General features: G+C 36.4%; 4 protein-coding genes across 7 annotated transcripts; all 4 read left to right on the top strand.

Moving 5' to 3' along the window:
* Positions 1-3,625: 3,625 nt before the first annotated feature.
* On the top strand, positions 3,626-7,851 carry LOC121810043 ((6-4)DNA photolyase-like). Of its 2 annotated transcripts, XM_042210937.1 has the most exons (15): positions 3,626-4,047; positions 4,554-4,625; positions 4,775-4,855; positions 4,947-5,126; positions 5,200-5,271; positions 5,522-5,608; positions 5,686-5,784; positions 5,861-5,944; positions 6,236-6,322; positions 6,434-6,505; positions 6,585-6,698; positions 6,797-6,884; positions 6,967-7,062; positions 7,208-7,393; positions 7,476-7,851. In XM_042210937.1, the coding sequence occupies exons 1-14, from the start codon at positions 3,709-3,711 to the stop codon at positions 7,384-7,386; spliced, it is 1,650 nt and encodes a 549-aa protein (XP_042066871.1). In that variant the 5' UTR covers positions 3,626-3,708; the 3' UTR covers positions 7,387-7,393; positions 7,476-7,851. The 2 variants fall into 2 exon arrangements, with proteins under 2 accessions (XP_042066871.1, XP_042066870.1); XM_042210936.1 differs by having other exon boundaries at positions 7,208-7,851.
* Positions 7,852-8,823: 972 nt separating this feature from the next.
* LOC121810045 (putative cytochrome c oxidase subunit 5b-like) lies at positions 8,824-12,559 on the top strand. The gene is made up of 6 exons (XM_042210938.1): positions 8,824-9,201; positions 9,342-9,421; positions 9,496-9,546; positions 11,254-11,320; positions 11,437-11,516; positions 12,220-12,559. The coding sequence occupies exons 1-6, from the start codon at positions 9,051-9,053 to the stop codon at positions 12,286-12,288; spliced, it is 498 nt and encodes a 165-aa protein (XP_042066872.1). The 5' UTR covers positions 8,824-9,050; the 3' UTR covers positions 12,289-12,559.
* Positions 12,560-16,234: 3,675 nt separating this feature from the next.
* Positions 16,235-16,785, top strand: LOC121809186 (late embryogenesis abundant protein Dc3-like). Its single transcript, XM_042209727.1, has 2 exons — positions 16,235-16,357; positions 16,441-16,785. The coding sequence occupies exons 1-2, from the start codon at positions 16,304-16,306 to the stop codon at positions 16,783-16,785; spliced, it is 399 nt and encodes a 132-aa protein (XP_042065661.1). The 5' UTR covers positions 16,235-16,303.
* Positions 16,786-22,698: 5,913 nt separating this feature from the next.
* Positions 22,699-26,221, top strand: LOC121806169 (biotin carboxyl carrier protein of acetyl-CoA carboxylase-like). Of its 3 annotated transcripts, none has more exons than XM_042206112.1 (9): positions 22,699-22,827; positions 23,140-23,328; positions 23,948-24,027; positions 24,695-24,754; positions 24,876-25,103; positions 25,189-25,251; positions 25,607-25,675; positions 25,830-25,875; positions 25,991-26,221. In XM_042206112.1, the coding sequence occupies exons 1-9, from the start codon at positions 22,818-22,820 to the stop codon at positions 26,059-26,061; spliced, it is 816 nt and encodes a 271-aa protein (XP_042062046.1). In that variant the 5' UTR covers positions 22,699-22,817; the 3' UTR covers positions 26,062-26,221. The 3 variants fall into 3 exon arrangements, with proteins under 3 accessions (XP_042062046.1, XP_042062044.1, XP_042062043.1); XM_042206110.1 differs by having other exon boundaries at positions 23,945-24,027; XM_042206109.1 differs by having other exon boundaries at positions 23,927-24,027.
* Positions 26,222-26,283: the final 62 nt, after the last annotated feature.

Genomic DNA, 26,283 nt, shown 5'->3' with positions numbered 1-26,283 from the left:
TAAATCATACATATGGGCCAATAATTAGTGTTTAAATATTTTAGTTTGACTCGACATAGAAGAAGTGGTTAAATAAGCTAATGAACATAGGTTATACCTTTATATAATACAAAATCTATAATAAAATGTGAATGAAATAAGTTTATCTATCTACCCAAATTTAATATAAAATTAACAAAATGAGTTTTGACTCTTAAGCATATATACTAATTGAATCGGTAGCTAACTTTTTTATGTTGGATATTTTAGTGTAATTGGATTAACTCGATTGGTCAACGTGATCACAATGAGACATCAAACAAGTTGGAAGTGCGGAATGTACACTTGAATTTCTTATGATTAGATGGGGGTTTGGGGGCAGCGCCCCCGAGTAGCGGGGTCCAAGGGGCAGAGCCCCTGGCTGGGGTCGAGGGATGCTGCATTTTGGAAAGAGGCAATCCAAGATGAGATGGATTATATAATCCAAAATAATACTTGGAAACTGACTGATTTACCACATGGGTGTGAACCTTTGAATAGTAAATGGATCTTCAAAACGAGGATGAAGGTGGATAGAAGCATAGACAAATATAAAGCCAGATTGGTTATCCAAGGCTTTAGACAAAATGAAGGAATTGATTTCTTTGACACCTATGCACCTGTTGCAAGGATTTCCACCATTAGATTATTGTTAGCACTTGCGGCTATACATAATCTAATAATTCACCAAATGGATGTTAAGACTGCCTTTTTGAATGGTGAATTAGATGAAGAGATTTACATGAAACAATCAGAAGGCTTTGTCATGCCTGGTAATGAACATAAGGTATGTAAATTGGTAAAATCTCTTTATGGACTAAAGCAAGCCCCCAAGCAATGGCATCAAAAGTTTGATGACGTGGTGTTGTCTAATGGTTTTGTATTAAACCAAGCAGACAAGTGTGTATATAGCAAATTTGACACTACTGGTAAATGGGTCATCATTTGCTTATACGTAGATGCCATGTTGATCTTTGGTACAGACAAAGATCAAGTGGATAAAACAAAGGAATTTTTGTCATCTAAGTTTGAGATGAAAGACATGGGAAAGGCTGATATGATTCTTGGAATTAAGATTACACATGGAGAACAAGGAATTTTCATTTCTCGATCACAGTATATTGAGAATGTGTTGGAAAAATTTAATTTCAAAGATTGTTCTCCAGTTAAGACTCCTTTTGATCCTAGTGCAAAACTCGTGCCTAATAAAGGAGTTGCTGTGAATCAGCTTGAATATTTAAAGGCTATTGAATCACTCATGTATGCCATGATTAGTACTAGACCCGATATAGCCTTTGCAGTTGGAAAATTGAGTCGATATACTCACAATCCAAGTTTAATCCATTGGCAAGCAATGAATCAAGTATTTAAATACTTAAAAGGGACCATGTATTATAGTTTGTCTTATTCTGGATTTCCTTCTATTCTTGAAGGTTATTCGGATGCAAGTTGGATTACCAATATGGAAGATCATTCTCCCACAAGTGGTTGGGTATTCCATCTTGGAGGTGGTGCTATATGTTGGGCATCAAAGAAACAAACTTTTATCACAAATTCCACAATGGAATCAGAGTTTGTGGCATTAGCAGCAGCTGGTAAAGAGGCTGAATGGCTAAGAAATTTAATCTATGAAATTCCATTGTGGCCTAAACCGATATCACCTATATCTATCAGATGCGATAGTGCAGCTACCTTGGCTAAGGCATATAGTCAAGTGTATAATGCAAAGTCAAGACACTTAGGTGTTAGACATAGCATGATTCGTGAACTTATTAAGGATGATGTGATATCTGTGGAGTTTGTGAGAACTCATAACAACTTAGCCGATCATTTGACCAAAGGGTTAAGTAGAGATCTTGTGCTCAAGTCGGCTATAGGGATGGGATTAAAGTCCACTACAAATCTTTGATATTAAGATACCCAATTCTCATTTATTATGACACTAGATGCTGAATTCAATGTGGAAGGCTTAATAATTGGAGATTGGAACACATTGAAGAATCATCTCAAGGTATGTGTTCAAACCTACAAGTTAAGGAGGCTGAATGTATATATCCTTAATAGTTCTTTTGAAAAATTGCATATGTAGGTGCAAGAATAAAGGAACTACCTACATAAGCATGAAGATTAGCCGCTTCAAGAAGCTAGGACTTGGCTTCGATATGTTTATGAAGGATAAGGACATAGGCTAGTAAATATAGTGTCAAGATAGAACATATTTGTATGTAAACTTTTGTGTACATTATCTTCGTGTATTCAAAGTGAGTTCCCATGGTTCAATCGTTAGAGACACCATGGGTATTCGAATGTATGGAATGTATATTGTGCTAAGGTGAAATTCAATCATTACGATATTTCATTTATGCAAAAGTTTGAATTTTGAGATGACTTGTTTTAGTTAATCAAGGATTGCACTAAAATAGGGGAGGATTGTTGGATATTTTAGTGTAATTAGATTAACTTGATTGATCAACGTGACCATAATGAGACATCAAATAAGTTGGAAGTGCGGAGTGTACACTTATTTGAATTTCTTATGATTAGACGGGGGTTCGGGGGCAGTGCCCCCGAGTAGCGGGGTCCAAGGGGCAGAGCCCCTGGCTGGGGTCGAGCTGTACAGAAAATTCATCCGGAATCGTAATTTCCGAAAGTTGAAGGACTGTTTTTGCAATTTATTATTCCCGCCAAAAACTGTTAAAAACAGTTATGAAATGAAGAGACGCGACTCTTCGTTTTCAGCCTCTTCTTATGATCAATTTCTGGGTTCAAAGTTCTTTACAGAATCGACATACGAATATCTTCGAAACCTGAATTGTATCCGATCAAATATTGGTAGAACCGCCAAATTGATTTGATCTGAAAGTATTTCACTCCTTTCAGGACATCTGTTTTGTTCACGTTTTGTTTAAACTCCCTAACATTTTATATATTAGAATCATAATATGATGGTGACTATAGTTGAGATATTGTGATTACTTATTGCTTTAGTTGTTAGGGCTTTCATTTATATCTTGATTTAGTTTTTAAGCTTGGTCGGTTTAGTTAGTCAATGTGTATATATATGAGCTTTCTCTATGTATTACTATGAAGTTGGATTTTATATAAAGCTAGGTTTATTTTTTCTTTCTCTTGTCTTCTAACCGTTTTTAAGATAACACTAACAAAATATCACTTGTAACTAAGTTCATTTTTTTTTATATTTGTGAATCTTAATCAGCGTATTAGATGGTGTCATAGAACCAAAATTTTTAAATATGATAATGAATGAGGCTATTTTCAAATTCTCAATATGATAACGAATGAGAATGTCATCTAATAAAAATAACAATTTTCTTATAACTATACCCTTTTACGTATGAAATAAACGCTATCGCTTTCACTATGTTTTTCTATTCATTTTAAAGAGAAAATGTCTTCTATAAAACTAACATTCAAAAATCTAGTCATAAATAAATGGTTTAATAGCCATTAATAAAGCGGTAGGCTTTATGTGCAGACGCTACGTGGCATTTTCTCAGCCAATCCAACAATTTACCTCTCCAGCTCCACTATCCTGCGCCATGTGCGCACCGTACACGAAAAACACCTCGTTAAACGGCTACTATCGAACCACCTCACCCAGGCGCATAATAGTATCACTTTATGGCGGGAAACACAACCGCTCCCTTTCCGAATTCCAACTGTCACTAAATGCGCTTCCCCGCTATCCCGCACCCGACGACGATGGCATCATCCGGGTCGAACTCTCTGATTTGGTTCAGGAAGGGGCTCCGCATTCACGACAACCCGGCGCTGGAGTACGCGGCCAAGGGGTCGACCGCTTTATACCCGGTTTTCGTGATCGATCCGCGCTACATGGAGCCCGATCCGAGCGCGTTCTCCCCCGGGTCGAATCGGGCCGGGTTGAACCGGATCAGGTTCCTGCTCGAGAGTCTGGCGGATCTTGACCTTAACCTTAAGAAACTAGGATCGCGTTTGCTGGTGCTCAAGGGTGAGCCCACTGACGTGTTGTTTCGCTGCTTGAGTGAGGTAATTAATCAATTCAGCAATTTTCTGATTTTTTTTTGGTGAGAAATTGGGTCTGAGTTTTGGCTTGTAACAGCTTGTTTGAGCTCTCATAATTGAGGTCTGTGTTTCAGTGAAATTATCGATTTTAAATCTGCTTTCTAATCCCTAAGGTGGGAATTCTGCACTTGAACTTGTTCATTTGGAGTCAGTGGATAAATATGTAACTACTGCCTGTTATACTTGAAGTCTTGTCGATTATGATTATAAACGCTGTTGGTTGGTGATGCATCCAGTTCTGTTTGATGAAGCACTACAATTTTTTAAACTTTTTTACACAACAAATTCTGCACTGGGCAGTTATATGTGATATTCAAATTGGGATTTGGCACAAACTGAACATACAAATTCATGTTTGTACATCTTAAGTTACCGAGCTCTAGTCGACATGATTGGTCTGCTGTGTATTTCTAACTTTGTATGTTGTAAGTGTATATCCTAATGTCATTTATTTCATGATGAAACACCAGTGGAGCATAAAGAAGCTGTGTTTTGAGTTTGACACTGAGCCGTATTACCAGAGTTTGGATGACAAAGTCAGAGTAAGTGTTTCCGGAATCATAATGCATTCTTTGCTAGTCATAATGTTACTTAGGAAGCCATAATATGTTCTTTGAATGCACGAGGATTTAGCAGTTTTTGACTTTTCATCAATATTCTATAAGAAGAGGTTTAACATTGGCTCGTACAGAAATATGCTACTGCTGCTGGTATAGAGATTTACTCTCCTGTGAGTCATACACTCTTCAATCCTGCAGATATCATAGAAAAGGTTAGTATGCTTTGTTTAAAATTTAGTGGTTCCCTACTGCTCATCATCAACGTATTATTTTCATTGACTCCATTTCATTATTTGATCCTAGAACGGTGGAAAGCCGCCTTCGACTTATCAGTCTTTTGTCAAGCTAGCTGGGGAGCCCTCTTGGACATCATCTACACTTTTTAGTGAGCAAAACCGGCTCCCATCAGTTGGAAATTTGGGGAATTTCCCGATCATTAAAGTCCCATCAATCAAGGAGCTTGGCTATGAGGACACACCAGAGGTATGCAATGACTTCTTCATTAAAAAGTTTGCCTAATTCAAACGCTTTGTAACAAATAAGCACTGATTAACAGGATGAAAATACCCCCTTTAAGGGTGGAGAATCAGAAGGATTGAGAAGGTTGAAAGCTTCTATGGAAAACAAGGTATTCATGAGTACAATCTCCATTCTCCCAGAACTGCAAAAAGTTGCTCGGTTTATGGGGCATATATCTGTCAATCTGTGATAATATATTCTGAAATACTCTTGAGCTATGACTCTGGGCTACTATGCCTGTATATAAAGGGTTTACCTCGGAATTTGATAAGTTTTAGTACTCCATAGTTATGAGATTCTGCTGGCTTCCCTTTAGTCTACACGTATTGTACATGATATTCCTAATTCTTGTGTTGCAGGAGTGGGTGGCTAATTTTGAGAAACCCAAGGGTGATCCATCTTCATTTATAAAACCAGCAACAACTGTTTTATCACCCTACTTGAAAGTAGGTTAAGCATAGTTTTCTCATTTTTTTATTTACTTGAAGCCCCCTAACCTTTTCTGTTTACAAATTGTTGGCAGTTTGGCTGTGTTTCTTCCAGGTACTTTTACCAATGTATACAAGAGGTTCAGAGAAATTGCAAAAAGCACACATCTCCCCCCGTTTCCCTTCTTGGACAGGTTAATTAGTTTATTATACTGTACTATAACATACAATGTCATGAATTCATCGAACTGACATTCTGAGTTCCTGTAGCTGTTATGGCGAGATTTCTTCTACACAGTCGCCTTTGGTACTCCTAATTTTGATCAAATGAAGGACAATCAAATTTGTAGACAGGTACTAATTGTGACTTCAGTTTATGTCTTGAATTACAAAACATGATTTATCCAGGAAGAGTGTGTCTCTCTGTTGTATGTTTTGTTCTTTCTTTGAAATTAGAGACTCATTTATTTGTTTCCTGCTGTCATACTTGAAACAAGATTGCATGCTTTGTCTCCATTGCTACAACTTCTGAGTGGTAATGGATATAAACATGTTTTTGAAAGAAATCTACCGCATATAGAGAAACCTCAAGAGTAGACAATGTGTTATATATCCTGGTATTTTGATTGAAATTATTTTATACAGATACCATGGAAAAATGACGACGAACTGCTGGCTGCTTGGAGAGATGCCAGGACCGGATTTCCTTGGATTGATGCCATAATGATGCAGGTCAGATTTGAAATTTGGCCAATTTTCTCAGTCTTTCAACTTGTCTGCTAGTTCTGTCATGGATTGCGTTGGACAACCTTTACATCTACGTTTAGTTTTTTGGTCTAGCAGCTTCGGAAGTGGGGCTGGATGCATCATCTCGCCCGACACTGTGTTGCTTGCTTCCTTACCCGTGGAGATCTGGTAAGTAACTTCAGAAGCATCGGTAACATCCAGATACATATATAGTGTTTGGTTGACAGTGTTGTGGTTGTCTTCACAGTTTGTGCATTGGGAAAAAGGACGTGATGTTTTTGAAAGGCTTCTTATTGATTCGGACTGGGCAATCAATAACGCCAACTGGATGTGGTTATCATGCTCATCTTTCTTTTATCAGGTCTGGGAATAACTCTTGCCTATTTTCTTCATACTCTGACATGAACTACATAGGTGATAAACTGAATTCTGATCATCTTTCTTGACTTGCTTTCCCAGTATAACCGTATATATTCTCCAATTACTTTCGGGAAAAAGTATGACCCTAATGGCAATTATATCAGGCATTTTCTCCCGATACTAAAAGGTATGCCCATACATTGCTCTACGATTCTTCAACTTTTTATGCACGATGGTTTTGAAGTTTAAAGCCCACGTTGTTATTGCAGACATGCCTAAGGAGTATATCTATGAGCCATGGACAGCGCCTATGAGCATACAAGTTAAAGCAAAATGCATAATTGGAAAGGATTATCCAAAGCCAGGTTTGTTGCCATACGATATACTCCTACTATAATGAAATCTTCTCATATTGATGTCATACCAGACCTTTTGGTACATCATTTATACATACTGGTTTTTTGGTATTTTTTTTATAAAAATTTCTTGCTTTATTTGTGTTGTGTGCAGTGGTAGACCATAATCTTGCTAGTAAAGAATGCAAACAGATATTATATGAAGCATATGAGTTAAACAAAAGGCTTAAGGGGAAGTTGAGTGGAGAAGATCTTGAGTATCTAAGGAATAAACACGAGGAAGACAAGAGGCCGCCCAAATCCAAAAGGCTAAAACAGACCACCATCGACTAATTAAGAGGTTGTTCAATCTGTCCTTCAATTATTTATTTTTGCAAGAAACTTTTGAATATCTTGTAAGTATGTCTGTAATCTTGAAGCAGAGGAGAGAGAGATATTTGTAGTTCCATATAGTGATAGTATATCTATATAACTTTTGTGGAACTCCCGTATGACGGAACTGTCAATTAATGCACATCATCAAAAGGACGGTGCGAGAATGCTAGATGATTATGGCGCGCTGCTGCTGCTGCTGCATGTTCATCACATCATCATCAACTAAACACAATTGTAGTGTCTCAAACACCATAGAGCAACAACTTGAATCAATACGGTTGAAGGGTTTGTTTAATTTTCAATTTGACTCCCTTTTTATCGTTAAGTGTTGTGATCCTTAAACGAACAAAAAATAGATATCATGTACTAGACTCCTAAAAGCATTCCCATAAAGTAAATGAACAAAAGTTAGTTGTCAAAAAATCACATGATGATAAGGTACAAGATTTAACAATATGAGGATCGTCAAAAAAAATTAATTTCACAAAAAAAAATGCTACTACAAGCGTTTACGGGCATGTTCAGTTCCTTGATATGGGATGATGAGAATTAAAACATGAGAGAATTTAGTGATGAGGGGCCCACAGAATTAGAACTCAAATATAATGTTCAGTGTATAAGAAATTGTCATGTTTTGACAATTTTTAAGTTCTGAATTAATTAATTTTTATTCTTTCCTTTATGAGTAGACTAAAAAGCCCTCGTAGCTTTTGCATAATCCGTGAATTTTTTGGGCGAGAGATTATTTCACTTGTAAAGAAAACAATCCAGATTCAACAAATTCATTCAACAATGGTAAAACTCCTAAAAGAAAATCACAGAGGAATCTAAGCAACGTTTCATAGAAAGCTCAAACACTTTCTTCATTTTCTTTAAATTTACCATCAATAGCGACCGCAATCATAAAAAAACGGCGCAGCGGCGTGCGGCAGCACCAACGTTTACATCCGCTCCCACCACCGCCGCTGAGATGTACGATGCCATCTACGCGTCACCCACATGTGTTGCGCACCCATCGTCTTCAATGCAGTTACAATTGGGTGGAAATTGAGTTGACGAGAATGCAGATGAGAGAGAGGGTAGAGATGAGTTGAATTGGGTGGAAATTGAAAATCAAAGGGGTATAGATGGTATTTTGACACCAATTCTTGACTCAATTCTTCAATACAGTTACAATTCTCAGCCATTTTGAAAGAAATAAAAACCGAACATCTCAGCATGGAACAGTGCGAGCCGATGTTATAACATGGGCCTCATGGAATTAAAACTTGAACGCCACATAATGCCAAGAATTGAGGTCTTAACTTGCTATTTCTAAGAAGGTGAACATTAATTTAATTTTAAACGTTTTGTGAAACAAATTTAGTCAAAATATTTGATCCGAGGTTAATGTAGGGGCAAAACACGTGCGACAATCTCCACGCGTGTGAGTCAACCGCTAAAATTGAGCCACCCTACCCCTCTGCCGACGCCGCCGCTGCCGCTGCTCCCTCCTCTCACTCGTCTTCCAACTTTTACCTTTCTACCACCAACATTTGCTTTTCCAGAGAGAGAAACAAGTTGTCATCAATCAAAGGGGGGTGACCTTAGATCAGATCCGTGACCACACTCGGATCCCAATCATGTTCCGAAGGCTCGCTGTCCGCCTCCGCACTCTCGCCCCGCCCCGATCCGCTTCCAACACCGCCCAATTCTCCGTCGGATCTTCCAGACCATCGGAGAATGTCGTCCGTTCGGCCCCCGTTTTTTCTCGCCGCTTCTCTTCTGAATCCGGTGTGCTTCTAAACCATAATTTCTGCCCTTTTCAGGATCTTTTCTATTCGATTTTCGTTCGCGTGAATGTTATTTCAAGTGTTTGCGCGTTTTTCCTTTTGGTCGGTTGTTGATTAGAAGGCAATGCTGTTTATTGATAGGGAATGAGCCTAAAAAAGTAGAGGATATAGTGCCGATTGCTACTGGTCATGAGCGTGAAGAGCTTCAGGCCGAGATTGAAGTGCGTCATTTTTGCTGTTTTTGATTGATTGTTGACTGCTGTTGATTATCTTACCCGAGTTTTGAATGGTTCAGGGAAGGGACATTCTGGAAATTAACCATCCATCTGGTCCATTTGGAACAAAGGTTAGTCCATAAAGTATATTGTTATAGCTACAATTTCGGTCGATGTTTTATCTGCTACGAGATTGTCTTAGGCTCTTGAGAAGTTCTGTTGTGTATTAATTTGTTGAGAAGGATATTTAAAGTGTGACATGGCTGATCAATATTGGGTTTAATGGGAAGGTGTCCTATCTTAGCTCGGACTTGATGTGGACTTGTATTGGACACCAGTGCTGTAAGATTATATTTGAAATAATGAATATAGAGACATGCCACATGAGCCACTATATAATTGCTGTGCTTATAGATTTTGTGGTTCTTTAAAAGTTAGTAGTTGTTTATCTGCGAGTGTTATGTATGGAAAAGATGCTCTTTAATCTGTAATGGATAGGTGCTTAAGTAAATGATCACAAAAACTCTCTTGTGTGTGTGGAGAGAGAGAGAGAGATGAATAATCACTTAAGTTCATTTAATAGGGGCCTTTGTATTTTCAAAGTATTGACTTTTGCATATTTGCACCTTCTTATTAAACTAGTGTTACATGCATGTGAATGTTGATATGTTTAGCTGATGCAAAACAAATGTTTCTAGGCCTTGTCTCATGGTAGTTAGTAGATACTCCTATATGTTTCCTCTTTCAGTTACCCCTCATACCAAAAAGAGTAGCAATGAATTATGATACTTAAATATTGAATTGAAATTTGAAAGTTCCATATCCGGATGGTAAAAAAAATGTGTTTCTTTCCTCACTTTACCACCAGTGCGCTGGTTCAGTAGACCAAGTGAAATGCAATGTTGACCCCTAGTCCTACTTTTGGCCTGGCTGCATTTACCCAGGTTTTCTTGGTTGTTTTGATTAAAGAGGCAATAATCAATTATCATACTTCCTACACCTACCCTTGTCTTTTAGTTGGCTAAGTCTATCTCAGCGAAGTGCGAAATCCGAAACAATCGCGTCAAAACACTGAGCTGCCTTATTATGGTTGAGAGAGTAACCGTTTTGGGGATAGTTATTGAGTACTGACTTTGTTGAAATCCTGCCAATACCATTCAAATATTGTTATGTATGTATTTGTATGATGAATATCTAAACTCATAAAATTGTGTGCTTCATTATGTGTTCGTATGGTGTATATCTATGGTCATAAAAATATGTACTTCATAAGCTCACAAATATTTTGCATGAAATAATATTTTTAACAAAGATTATATGCATATGTTTAGTGTATAAGAGAAATACGCATTTTTAAATTTTCAGTTGTTAAAAGATTTACACGACTTTGTAAATTTCTATCTGTTATTCATTGTAATTATAGCATTTTCAATGAAGTAATGGTCCTTGTCAGTAACTCTATTGTCTCTTATTTGGAAGATTATGGTGATATGTTTCACTAAATGCATCTTTTATATTCATAAAAATAATGCATCTTTGAGTAGGTGATTAACTAAGTGTCTAAGTACATCAAAATTTATTTTAGTTCTGCTTATTCCTTACTGTTGGTGGTTTGCTCATGTGGAACTAGCAACTAGTCGAGTGCATTGGTGACGGGTGATCTCTGGGTAGAAAGCCAGAGTTTTGTATTTAGCTTCTAATCTGGTAGTTTGTGTTGAGTAGTCCATCCCGATGCATTAAAAAATATTGGAACAAAGAATAACCTAGACATTAACTTATGGATGAAGTCTGTGTGTGCATTAAATTTTATGCTCATCTCAACCTGTGGTTGCTGGCAGGGAGAACCTGCTGTGATCAAGTCTTATTATGACAAAAGAATTGTGGGATGTCCTGGCGGTGAAGGCGGTAAGCCAATATGTCTATCTTTTTGTAACTTTTTGTACTATACAAATGTTGTATTTCTGCATGCACCTTGAGTCTCTGACCATATGATCTGCAATTCTGCACCTGTAATTTTGCAGAGGATGAGCATGACGTTGTTTGGTTTTGGCTGGAGAAGGGTAAGCCACATGAATGCCCAGTATGCTCACAGTACTTTGTGGTAAGTCCATATTTACTAGCATATGTGGGGAATTTGCCAACCTCATGGACTTGTTAACAATTCATTCATCCTTATCGTTGCATGACATATCTACAGTATTGCTATATTTTTTTATCTAATGAGCGTAACTATGATTTCATAGCAACAATTAGGTGCAGTTTACCTTTGTTGTTCGTTTTCCGACCTGATTAATCCTCAATGCTTAACCACCTTTGATTTCTGGTGTTTAAATACTGGGAAGCATGAAAGATTTAATAGCCTGCTTTTGTCTAAATGATACTCCATCCGTCTCATAAAAATATGAGCAATAGGTATGGCACGGGAACTAAGACAAAATTGGTAAAGTTAGAGAGTAGAATAGTATGGTAAAGTAGGAGAGAGGAGAAGAATGGTAGTTAAAGTAAAGTTAGTGGATAGTGGGACCTACATTATTAAATTGATACATAACTCTCCGAAAAATGGAATGCACATATTTTTGTGGGACGGACGAAAATGAAAAATGCACATATTTTTATGGGACGGAGGGGGTATTATTTTATTGTAAATAGCTTGTCTTTTTATGCCATGTGAAAAAGGTTGTCTTGTTAGACATTCAAAGTTCTATAAGGAAACCGTTCGTTATGTTAAAAGACAAGCTATTTTGCTTTGGGAACTCCACACAGTTATTGCCCCAAAAATGTCATGACCCTTTATTTGTTGACAGCTTGAAGTGGTGGGCCCCGGTGGACCTCCCGATGGACACGGGGATGACGAAGATGATCATCACCACTGAAACTGAATACAGTCAGAGATTTTACTGGTAAAAGAAAGACTTATTCAGGCGAAAGAATGATGGATCTTGTAATATTCTTCAGGACTAAAAATATTATTGATTTTGCTTGGTTTTCTAAAGGATATGTTAGTCTTAGTGTTGCTTTGGCAACAATTGACGCTGTTTCTCTTGGTTTTGGGGCTTTAAAGCATGATGGCTCATTCTGCCACCCCAAATACACTTCTGGAGCTCAAAATAATTTATGCCAATATATCGTCTTCAAACGTGAACATATGCATTTAAAGCTACCATGCTTGTGCATTTTCTCTATATTTTTTGTTTAGAATTAAATAACTTGTCTTATTTTTTCAACTTTACATGTGGAATGATATTGCCAATCTGTTTTCAATTTGTTCGATTAATTCAAAAACCTTTTTCATGAATTTATTTTACAGTTATGTTTATTTACATCTCATTATCAATATTACGTTATCTCATTGGATAAAATATATTTTGAAGATAATTCGAGTTGTAGAACATATATCAAAAGGGAAAAAGTTCTAGAAATTATTTCTAGCTTAGTGAAAATCTTACATAAAAAATCTAGAAATAATTTAGTCAAAAGTTTAACCAATTAGTAATGATCGGTAGATCAATTGGGATGATAAAATCTTTGCCATTGACTTAACACATGCAAGCCTATAAAATGATATCAGATGAATTCATCTTAGTACTACTTATTTTTTGAATTTAATAAATTGTAGTATAAGAGTAAAAGTAGTTTCATCTTAGTACTACTTATTTTTTTAATTTAATAAATTTTAGTATAAGATTAAAGTAGTTTGGGTTTGTTATTGCTGCGTGACTAGGCATGACCCAAGAAGATTAATGTTAGGTACCGTCCCCAACATTTGGGTGTCGTCCATGAATTGGAAGTGAAAAACTATTTGATTAATATTGTGTAGGGTCTAATTTCAAATCGAGAATATCGAATGATGGCTAATGTAATCGGGAACTTTCAAAAGCATATTTGGGATTGTGGGAATAGAGTATTGAGTTGGATAGGCGGAAACTGGACGTGAAAAGTTCTTTGATTGTTTGATTAATGTTGGGTCCAAGAGAATTAACGTTGAATTGGGACACCCAACATTATACTTAGATTATAATAATTTAGAAACCAAGGTTTAAAACATGTTCATGATAGGATAGACTGTATTGTGAAATCAAATTGCTATTGAAAGAGAAATTGGAAAAGGAAAAACGCCAAGAACTAAAGAAAAAGGTTTCTGATTACCTCGCCCAGCAATCGCCACAATTTCCAGCACCAACCGGAAAGCCATGCGAATGATCAGCATCAACGCCAACGCCAGCGCCAGCTAGATGCGGGTCTTTGGATATGAGAGAGGAGAACTAGGTTTTGAATTTTGCTTTTCGATTAAAGTGACAATTATTTGATTGTTTGGAAGTTGGATCAAGCATATCTAAGGGAGGCGCAAAACACATTATGCAATAATACAATAATAAAAAAGAAATGTTTTACCATATCTCGTAGTAAAATGTGAAATATTTTATATGCATAATCCATTAATTAAAATTAAATAATTTAGCAATTAAATTGTGAGTAACGGTAATTATGTTTTTCACCAATAGTGTTTTGCTTTGACATTGCCATTTATGCAATGCTTGATGTACTTGTGATTATGCATTTAAATTCTCACATACTCTATCAATATGGAACTGGTTCAGTTTTCAACTGAATATTTTTTCCCTTATATTTTCAATATTGAGAAAGAACTAAATATGCCACACACTTTTTATATAAATGCTCCATCATAGACCAATCAACACCGCTTGTGCTGCACACGATTAAGCCACTGAGTCTGACTTAGATTATAACGATTTACTTTATGAATATAAGTTTTTATTTTACACGAAAGTTCTAATTTCATATTTATAATTTTGAATTAAATTCACATATATTCACAATGGAGTAGTATTTGATGATTAACATACATACTGCACACATTTATTTGGCGAAATTCTCGTAAGGACTCAAAGTAAGAATCTAATCTTTTAGTAGAGAGCTTTTTTCTCAAGCTCAAAGTGTATAGCCAAGACCTTTGAAATAACTCGCTTAAAGTTGTACAAATTTTGAGACGAAATTTTTGTTAAGGTGCGTAGATTATAACACTCAATTTTTCTTATCCCTTTTTAGTTGTTCTTGAAATTACGTCAGTTTTGAAGCCGAATTAAATCTTTATTTCTTTTCAACACTTAAATGAGTATTGAACGTAGTACAGATGATCAAGAGGAGTTTAAGATTTCGTTTAGTATTTGAAATAATAAGAAATTCTTTATCTTAAGTTACAAAGCTTTGGACCTAAACATATAAAAGACATGTTGGATCTAAGAAATTGCAAATTATAATTACAATCTTTTAGTTGAGCCCACTTGGAGCCCAATCTCATCCTTCTTTTATACCGCCACTTGTTATTTTTCTCCTCCTATAAAATGTTACGTCAACCTCCTCCTTCCACCTCCTACTTCTACTTCTACTTGCTGAATTTCACAACTGAGAGAGATGAGAAATAGAGGGGCGCCAATGAGGAGTCGCCAACGGCCTGATGTCGTCGGCTGGAGCACTCATCGGCGGCGGTGGTTGAGAGAAAGAGGAAGAGAAGCAGATGTGTGATTTCTGTGGTTTTCAAATGGATAGTGCGCTTAATTAAATCTCATTATGTAATTAATTGTGACTAGCCATGAGTGTAATGGGGCCGACGGTGTAGGATTTTGGGGACACTCGACGTCGGGCGGCGCGTAAATTGAAAGAGAAAGGAAGTACTTAACGCAGCTCTGATTTAATTACTATAAAAGAAAAGGAATTTTAGAACGTCCTTAAGAAAAAGCAAAGAACAAAACGAAAACATATGCACGATGTATGTAGTCTAAGTAGATGTTTTCCTTGAGTCTGATTAAGTATACGTTATTATTTTCAAAAGGGTTATCTCTATGAGCAAGTTAAAGTTAAAGTAAGGAAAATCAAGTTAAGGAATTTAAATGCACAAGATGAATCTTTCTATCCTACATATTAATGTGGATGAAAATTTGAATTTATGTCTGTTGTTTATGCAAATGATGTTGTTATACTATAAATATTTTATTTTATGTGATGATGCCTATCTGTTTCGTTGGAACTTGAGAATTTTGATCTGCAAGCTCATAGATCTTGAAGCAGGAAGCTGATTGCTTGGCTATTAATGTAGACGAATGTATATTTGTTCCAAGGAATTCAACGTAGTCAACTTATGGATTGGTGTATTTTTTTCTGAGGCAATTTTTTCCCCAAATTGGCCGTTTCTTTTGTACTTGTAATACGAGACTAATGAAAATTTTGAAATTAATTTATTGCCGAAGCTGAGTTATATTTGATTTAGCCCTTTTGATAGTCTCTTGATCACTAATAGAGTATATAATATAATTTCATCAAAACTGAGGTGGGTTCATATGGTTTTGACCTTTGACATAAATTTAAAAGGCTAAATTTAGTGGGAAAGTAATTACTGTAGGTTATCATGTTATAGGGTCTATCAAATTTATCTTTTTCTTGCATCTGATGTTAATACATCTCCATATTATGCTCGAGAATATAAGTTTGTAATGTTGGAAATATAATTTAGATGGATACAATACATACAACTAACTCGAATACTACTAGTACATTCACTTTCTCAATTTGAATTTGTAATTATTTCAAATTTTAATAATTAATTCCTCTATAGCTAGTCTCCATAATTTCTTTACTTTCAATTTTTAATGATGAAGTAGAAACTAAGTAAAAGCTGAGTGCTGAATCACACGTACACGCGTCACACAGTTAAACACGTGGCAGCTCCTTGTTTCCCAGGAAAATCTATATATATCCAATGCAGTTCCATTCCTTCTTACCTCAACTCAATATATTCAACTCTTTGCATTCCAACAACACCACACCTTCAAATCAAAGTCACACATATTTTCACTCAAATCATCCCAAAAAATGTCTTCTCACGAGCAAAGCTACAGAGCTGGTGAAGCCAAGGGCCATGCTCAGGCAACTCTCTCTCTCTCTCACGATTCCTCATATCACCATTTTTCATTATTTTAATTAAATTAAATGTTTATAAATAATTGCAGGAGAAAACCGGGCGTGCGATGGACACGGTGAAGGACAAGGCCCAGGCGGCGAGGGACAAGGCCTCGGAGGCCGCAGACGCAACGAGGGAGCGGGGCAGCGAGACCAAGGAGCAGACGGGGAGCTACGCGCAGGCGGCCAAGGACAAGGCGTCGCAGATGGCGGAATCGGGCAGGGAGACTGCGGCGGCGGGGAAGGAGAAGACGGGAGGGTTTTTGCAGAAGACCGGGGATCAGGTGAAGGGGATGGCGCAGGGCGCCGCCGAGGCGGCGAAGCACACTTTCGGGATGGCGGAGGAGGAGGATAAAGAAGATGTGTTTAAGAAGAGAGATACCACTAATTATTAAGTGTTTTGTTTGTTTTTATGGGGTTTTCTTGCTTTTTTTAGTTAGAAACCGACTTTGGAAATCTCTCTCCCTCTCACTACTCTTAGTCTTAGGGGGTGTTTAATGGGAGGTTTATTTTGAAATAAAACTTGATATGTACTTCTCTTTTGTTTTTGTTCTGGTTTAAGTTGTAGTATATTTAACTTTTAAGTGAACGGCATGTCACGTAACAGTTGAATCAATTGGTACGTAGTCATGTTAAAATGGAAGTTGATGTTGGCATGTTGCAATGCGTGTTATCATTAATTTTATTATGTTATTGATGCATAATATTTTTCTTAATAATTAAATTCATAGTAAGTGGTTAATTGAAAAATAAATTTGAATGATTAAATATTTATTAACTATTTCTATAATACCTGAGTATAAGATATTTGACTGAGGAAATTTTAAAAATATATGAAATTGAAATATTGAAGGAGACAGCGAAAGTGGAATAAAGAAATCCATATATATATATATATATAGGGTAGTGATCTATGGCAAACACCTCTTAACCAAATAACTAGAGAACAAATAATAGCCACAAGATCAAAAAAATCAAGGGCTGGTATTAATTTTTGAATTTAAGGAGAAATTAGTTCCCTCAATCACAAATTTAGTCCATAATAACAAGGCGGGGGTATTATGGTCATTGCATAGAAAAAAATAGGTTCCCTAAATTCTTATCTCTCGATCTCTTCTGCAAATTCAGCGGCCTAGAGCAATCCGAAAACAACGTAGACGCATTGGGCGGCGGAATCCGGGAGGATAACCGACAACAGAGCTGCGACCGCATCGTAGCCGGAGGAGACGATCAGATGGTGCGCGAGGCGGTGGAGAGGGGGGAAACTGAGCGCAGCGGCGCATCCGAGGTAGAGCAGGGCGGAGGTGCCGACGGCAACGCGATTTGCGATTGGATGCGTGGCGAATGGGGACTGGCTGGGATCGTGAATCCACTGGTATTTGAGCTGGAGGAAGGCTTGGAGCTGTTGGACTGGGGTGATCGGAGATGTAGCATTGTGCGGCGAGAAATGCGGCGGCGAATTTGCCGGAGATGGAGACGTAGAAGGCTTGGAGCTATTGGAATAATCTAAATAGCGTCGCTGAATTTGTTATTAACAAAAAAATGGCGATGGTGAATTAATATGGAGTAGTTAGTGAGTAATTATAAATATAAAACAATTCTTAAAGTGTAATTTTTATTAGGAGTGATGTGTTTTGTAAACAAGAGTAACAAGAGTGAAGTAAAATCATGCTAAGAGTGATGTATTTTGTAAACAAGAGTGAAGTAAAATCGTAATAAGAGTGATGTGTTTTGTGAACAAGAGTGAAGTAAAATAGTAAAATCTGAGTAAGAAAATCTGAGTAAGAGTGATGTGTGTTTGTAAACAAGAGTGAAGTAAAACCTGAGTAAGAGTGATGTGTTTTATGAACAAGAGTGAAGTAAAATCATGCTAAGAGTGATGTGTTTTGTGAACAAGAGTGAAGTAAAATCTGAGTAAGAGTGATGTGTGTTTGTAAACAAGAGTGAAGTAAAACCTGAGTAAGAGTGATGTGTTTTGTGAACAAGAGTGAAGTAAAATCTGAGTAAGAGTGAAGTAAAAATGTTATCTCCACTTAGAAAATATATAATGCAAAATGGAATTCCCGACTTTCGGGTCAAGAGAATTTCAAAAATTGCGATGGCATGTCATCACTTAGAATCTTAATCTCAACTTTTATTTTCATTTCTTTATCTGGAATAATGAAGTCACCCAATCCAAATGCAATAACTAAGTAATTATCAAGTTATTGCCGTCATCTAAAATGGTGTTCACCGCAGCCGTCATCGCCGCGAACTACCCGGCGGAGGACGCCTTCAGGGGAAGAACCGGCGCATGTGCGGCGGCGGCGGCGGCGGAGAGGCCGGCCATGGCGGTGGCCGGAGACAATTCAGATTCAGATTCTACAAATGCACAGAACACAATTCACGTTGATACATTTGAGATATTGAATTCCAAAAATGCCCTTTGGCTATTATTTTTTATAAAAATCTACAAGATTATTTAAGCCATAAGATTAATTTGAAGTATTAAGATGTGTGGCTGAGATTTGTTCTCTAGTTATACACTTAAGATTAGTTATATCTTGATCACTACCCTATATATATATATATATATATATATATATTAACTTGGTTCGTGAAATTTGTTTCTTCAATATGAAGTTCCTTTCTTGATTTGACGACCGTCAAAAGTCGCGGATCATCTCTACCCAATAAAGAAGATGACAAAATCGTTTAATCTATCCAAAATTATGCTACTACAATGAGTTCGAGCACACATATAATACTTCTCCGAGTAGGGGTGAGCATTTGGGTTTTGGTTTAATTTTTTTGCCAAAATCGAAAAATTAAAAAACTGAATTTAGTTCAAAATCCAAATCGAACCAAACCCGAAAAATTAAAACTGAACAAAACCGAAAAAATCGAAAAATTAAAACTGAACAAAACTGAAAAAACCGAAAAACTCTGAAAACCGAAAAAAAAACATGTATAATACTAATATATATATATATATTAAATTAATAGAATATATATATATAATTCGGTTTTTCGATTTTTTTTCTTCGCCCGAACCGAATTGAAAAACTGAAATTTTTATATTTTCAAAAACCAACCGAACCAAACCAAAAAATCGAACCGAATTTCAAACTTTGGTTTAGTTCGGTTCAAATATTAGGTTTCCGAATTTTTTTCTCACCCCGACTCTTGAGTCCTCCCACATGTCTCGTTATCACTTTTAGTACATCCAATGGCGGATCCAGGAACAAAATGTCGGGTCGAACAAGATAGTAAATATTTATGTAAAAATAATTATTTAAAATAATGATTTTTTATAAATATATACTATTTTAATATAAATAATTCATGCGAGTATCGATATTCTTAAAACAACATACTCCACTTTCTTCGTTCCGTCATAAGTGAGACGCTACATAATTTAAAAAAAAGACGTTTACGGAGTTAAGTGAAGAAAGAATAAAATAGAATGTTAGATAAAACAAAGGTGCAAATAACTAATAAAGTAAGAACGAACAATTATGTTATGGAGTATGTATTTTGACAAAAAAATGGCATCCCTGAGTTGGGACATACTAAAAATAATACGAGTCGCTTATGGTGGGACATAGCATGATTTTTTTGTAACATACCAAATTTTTAAAGATTTAAAAAATTGAATATGAATAATAAGGTTGAAAATTCAAATTATAAAACTAAAATTAGAAGAAATTAAGAAATATTTACTTTATATAAGTACGTGTTTAATTAAGATAAGTTGATTTTGATATACTGTGCTACTACTATTTAACATTAATTGATATTTTAAGATGAGAATACATTTTTAATGGACTTCTAAGAATGAATGCAAATAAAGAAAGAAATTTCAAAGCCTATTTTACAATTAGATAACATATTTAAGATATTTAATCTTTTAAATTTTGTCAAATTGTGTGGGCATATATATTTATTGATGTCAGTTTATTCTAGTTGACGTGAATATAGGGATGAGAAATCAATAATGACATCTCCAATGCTATTCCTCTTTCTCTTTGAAAACAAACACCGCGGAAGGACTCTTCCCCTCCAACTCCTTCGTTCTCGACAACAGTCTCCCCTGCCGGCTGCCGTGATGCCGAACTTCCTACTTTCTCTCTGCTCAGTCTCCTCATCATCTCCCACTCACACGGCGCGTGAGGACGTGAGGTGGGGGTGGAGACGTGAACGCCGTAGGGTTGGAAGCCGAAGAAAGTAGCTTTCCGGTGGCACTGCAGGGCAGGTGGTGGGGTCAGCCGACCCCGCCCGACCTTACCTAGATCCGCCGCCGAGTACATCCAATAAAGATGTGTCGCTATGTCACACTTCATTTTTGTTAAAAGAGCCATCACTAAAAATTTTATTATTACTGTGTATTTAAATATATACTTTTAGAATCTCATCTCATCTCATCTCATCTCATCTCACATCTCACTCAATAAGTGGGTAATCATTTTCCTTCCTAGATTTAACAGTAAGAGCATCCACAATAGCGCCTAGTGCACCGCCTAGCCGAGCGCCGGCGCTAGGCGGTCTATTGCAGCCGCCCAGCGATTTTCGCGAAAAAAAACCGCCTAGCGCTCGGCGGTTCCGTAGCGCTAGGCGGTGCGCTAGGCGCTATTGCAGCGTCCGGATCGCCTAGCGCGAATTTTTAAATTTTTTTTTATTTCCGAAACACTATATATACGCGACTTGCCCGTCATTTTCATTCGCACCACTTGGGCCAACGATGATAATGAAGCCGGTCCAAGCCACGGCGTGGCCGCCCCCAACGTACGGAGTGGGGTACCTCACGATGAAGACGGCTGCCTCCAAGCACATGCCGACATGCGCCAAACGGAGGCTCATATTCGACTCCAAAAGGATTTAATTGAAGAGTTATGGGCGCGGAGGACTGCACGACAGTAGTTTTTTTATTAATTATGTAATTTTTTTTAATTAATGTACTTTTAAAATTTTAATAATATTATTGAATTTTCTCGTATATGTCTCGTAAATTAAATTGCGTATTTTGTGTGATTGTTAATTATTTGTTTTATATAATTTTGAGTGATGTGGCTATTGATGTGACTATTGATGTGGCTGGGCTATTTATGATGTGGCTAGGCTATGGCTGAGCTATTTATGATGTGGCAGGAGGATTTGTAGTGTTGATGATATGGCAGGAGGAGTTTGTGGCTAGGCTATGGCTGGGCTATTGTTGAGCTATTCTGGATGGCCTAACTTCTAGAATCTCATCTCCAATGAAACGGACATTTTTTTTTATCTTTCTAAATTTAATTATCTGTCGAATCTCATCTCCAATGAGTCAGACATCATTTTTTTTATCTTTCTAGATTTAATTATTTGTCGAATCTCATCTCCAATGAGTCAGACATCATTTTTTTTTATCTTTCTAGATTTAATTATTTGTCGATATTTAACGTACTAAACTCGCCTGTCTAACAAATTCGACATCTTAACCAAGTAAATATATCTAATTAGTTTATAAGACTATTTATTCTTGATTTTGATTTTAATTTTGATTTATCATATGTCTAAATTCTAATACGATTGAAAATTATTTTTTAATATTTGGTTTGTTCTAGTATAAATGACTATATGTCTATTATTTTCCTTTGTTCAAGGAAAACTCGAACCAACTTTTTGAGTATTCCCATCTGTATTTATTACTCTTATGTTGTCGTATTCACTGTTTAATTCATCTTTAACCTCATTTAAAATAGATTATAATACAATCACAAAAACAACTTGCTGAATAATATGCCCAAGAAGTTGTTTTTCCCTAAAAAAAAACCGCCCATTTGCTACCAATTTTTTCAACCAAGAAAATAACGAGCATTTCTCTTTTCCATCTGTCCATTATTAAATAAGTTGTTGGTTAATATATTTAATTGGAGGAAGAAAATGTAGGTGTATGTATTAAATGAAGAGAGAAAGATAATTGAATTGTAAAAAGAAAAAATAGCTAAGCATATTAATTGAACAGAGAAAGTTTTCAAAAATAGAAATGTGTCATTTTATTTGAGATAAACTAAAAAGAAACCGTATCATATTAAGTGGGATGGGAAGAGTATTTAAAAATAAGACTCATGATCCACTAACTTTTACTATTTTTTTTTAAAATTAAACAATTTCTTAAAACATAAAACATCGGACATCTAATCATGGAAATAGATAGCAAGTCATATTAATATTTTTTTTTAATTAGAAAAATATCACTCTACTTTGTTGTTAAACTGAATAAAAGCAAAAAGGGTTTTAATAATTAAAAGCCGGGAAGGGAAAGAATTCATTAGAAAACAGATAACCAAATCAAGAAATTGGGCCACTATATATTGCAGCTAAGCTATGACTCTCTTCTTCGTTAACGTCGTCCACTGCTCACATACTGTTTCTCCGCCACCACGATTCTCTCTCTTTTCTCAATTTTCCAATGGCCGCGTGTAAGCTCTCTCTCCCTCTCTCAACTCCCACCACTTCTCTATCTTAATGCTGTTTACATCTCATGAAAATGCGATCCGTGCTGATTCCTTTCCAGCTATGTCATTCCTTCGTTTATGGATCGTGTTATTGTGGAATTTGTGCGATTAGGTTTTCTCTATTGTCGTGCATTTAATAACTTCCATGAATTTTGATTTTTTTCCGGCAGTTAGTGTGTGTTTTTCGTGTTAATTGTTGAATTTGATTATCATGGTGCATTGGGGAGAAAAAAGATTTAATTTTTTGCTGAATTTTGTGGTGGTTAATTGTTGCAGGTGGTATTGGGCCTTCAGGCATTAAAATAAAGAACTTGGATTTTGGCCGTGGAAGGCCGAAATTGACAACTCTGCAACCTTTGCATGGTTTAAGAACGCCCAGAGTTCTTCAATTTGATGGTTTAGTGTTGTTGAATAGACCAAAGAAGTCGATCGTTGCATTTCGAACTTCAGCTACTAAGGATGGTTGTGAGTACATTTTCTTTGGGTCTCTCAAGCTCTATTTGTGGTGGCATTAGCCTCTCTGATTTGAAATTAAGGTCCATTGTTGATGCATCTTTGTTATGTATGGCCTCATGTTTACAATAGTAGGAGAATTTACTAATTGTAACGTAATCAGTTTAAATAATAGGTTGTTTTTTTGTGAATTGGAAAGGGCTTGTCATTGATGAATGATTACTCCATAAACTCAGGCAATCATCTCATATCTGTTGATTGTTTCTTGGACATGCTTTTATCATAAGGATTTATGGAATTATGTTCTTTTCTTCTTGTGAATTTACTAGTTATATATTACACCAACACAATTACCAACTTGATATTTTAGCCTATCAAGTACACTATAATCAAATGGAGTGACATATTTAAAGTAAGAGAACTCAGATTTAAGTTCAGTTGATTGAAAGCATAACTAGAAGTAGTAATGCATATGTTTGGAAGAAATAAAGTAAAATCCTTCTGTATTCATTTGACATCTGCTGGTCCAAATAAACATTTTGTTGCACAGCACTACATATGTTGCACCCTGCAGCTTCTCTTTCTAATGCAGCTTCTCTTTCTAATGCAGCTTCTCTTTCATTGACAGCAGCAAAATCCAGTGTGGAAGATGATTCTAAAGAAACTGTAGCAACTGATGCAGTCAGCCCTCTTATTCCGAATGCATTTGAGGTAAGTTGCTCAATATTTATAATTATATACATCTGCTTTATTTAGCCTTTTACTAATATTGGGGTATTTTCCATGCTGTGGCTTTATTGATTACTAAGATCTGATATCATTGAAAGAGAGATTTTAATAATTTGTCTGTACCATCTGCTGTGAATACAATCAGCCATCCGCATTTTGTAGCCTTCTGAAGAAATATCTAAGAAGTCAGTTACTATGTATTTTCTCAAACATTTTTAATATGGAAGCAGCCCCATAGGAGGAGTAAGTTAAGTGAAATAGGAAAACCAGCTTCTAACTGATTCACGATTCATTGCATATCTAATTGGTAGTAAGCTAATAACATTGAATCAGCTAGGTAAACCAGCTAACTCATCTGCTAGGTGAATAAGGTCAATTTTATCAACCTTTTCTGCATCTTTTATTTTACTTTTCTATTTTAACAGAGCTAATGGTGGATTTATATCGTCTAAATTTCATATGCTATTGTTAAGGCTCATTGAAGTCAACTAACCTTTAGTTCTTTCCAAAGTACATACTGGATGAAATGACTGTTATGCATACATAAATGACAGTTTTTTGTATGCTGCTCATGAAAATTTGTAATGGCTGGCCATTAGTCCTCATCACTGGTTGGTTGCAGCCATCTTATTGAAATCTCATTTTTCAGGTGGAATCTCTTTTGACGATACTATGTGACACAACATCAATTGTGGAATTTGAGCTTAAAGTAAGCTATTTGTCCTATTTCTCACATGCTAATTTGTTGTTGTCTATGGTTAGCTCGGCAAATCCTTTAGCCTTGTAGTTTACCCTTACTGATTTGATTTATCCTGTACTTTAATGTTCAGCTTGGAGGATTTCGGTTATACGTCTCAAGAGACTTGGCCGAACAAAGTGCACCTACACAGATTCCTGCTTCTGTTACTGCTCATGCAGTCGTTGAGACCTCTGCTGCAAATGGCTCAGCCTCATCACCATCGTTGGCACTCTCCGTACCAGCTTCTGCCCAAGGTGGAGGCCAATCTCTGCTTGATAAGGCAGCAGATGAGGGCTTGGTGATACTTCAATCTCCTAGGGTAAATATCCAATGGTTATTTATTCTCTGTGAAGAATGAGGGAATTTCCTCGGTGTTTGCATCACTAACTTTATATTGGATGCAGGTTGGGAATTTTAAAAGATCCAGGACTATTAAAGGGAAGAAGGCTCCTCCTTCTTGCAAAGAGGTAGCTGTGTGTGTGTGTGTGTGTGTGTTTTCCTTTATGTTGGAGTTGGTAGTATTCGTCTCATGTGTTTATGGAATGGTGGGTTTTATAATGATTTTGTGACTCTTGCTTCTAGAAAGTGTGCAATTTATTTCCTTTTCTCAAAATAATTTCACTATTTTAATCATTTGTAGCTTACATATGTCGTTTTTTAAAACTTTCTCTTGAGACTATTTACGTAAAATAGTCTTACTGTTGTGTTTGAACTCAATGATATGGAATCGGTTTCACAAAGAAGATCTAATCTGTAGTCGGAGATACTTGCATTCCCTATTGAGTATTGAGTTGATCGGTTGTCACTGTTGTTGCATAACAGAAAGACGAGGTAAAGGAGGGACAGGTGCTCTGCTATATTGAGCAGCTAGGCGGAGAGATCCCCATTGAGGTTTGTGTCCGCCTTTCATCTTTACTCACACGGTTGAGTTCAAGCACCATTATGTCCATTTTGTTTTTTCAACACCATTAGTTATGGTTAATGCACTATGCTAAGATGTTAAGAGCTGAGCTGTTTCGATTCTTTCTCTCTTATTTTTTATCAGTCGGACATATCTGGAGAGGTGGTCAAGATACTTAAAAGGGATGGCGGTATGCATCTTCTTCCTTCCTTTTTGCTTTAGTTGATGAAAGAGTTGGGCGTTTTTATTACTACTTCACAGATGACATATGATAATAATCTGAGTGTAACCCTTGACATTTGCAGAACCAGTTGGGTACGGTGATGCCCTTATCGCTGTCCTTCCTTCCTTCCCCGGAATAAAAAAGCTTCAATAGGTTGTTGACATACGGTCCTTGCAGCAGTACTTCACTTGTTCCGTTCCATTCTCTCTCTTTGTTCTATGCGTGATGTGGATATTGCTGAGAAATCATTTTGGTAGAATCTCAGATTATTTGAACTTGGAAATGAAATAGAATATTTATTTTCTGTCTTGCTTTCTCATGCTGCCTGTTGCCTTCATTTTTGTTAGCTTGTTGAAGCATGGGCTTTATTCAAGT

This window comes from Salvia splendens, chromosome 6 (genome assembly GCF_004379255.2).
Source record: "Salvia splendens isolate huo1 chromosome 6, SspV2, whole genome shotgun sequence".
NCBI lineage: Eukaryota > Viridiplantae > Streptophyta > Magnoliopsida > Lamiales > Lamiaceae > Salvia > Salvia splendens.
This window is presented reverse-complemented; position numbering and strand designations above follow the sequence as displayed.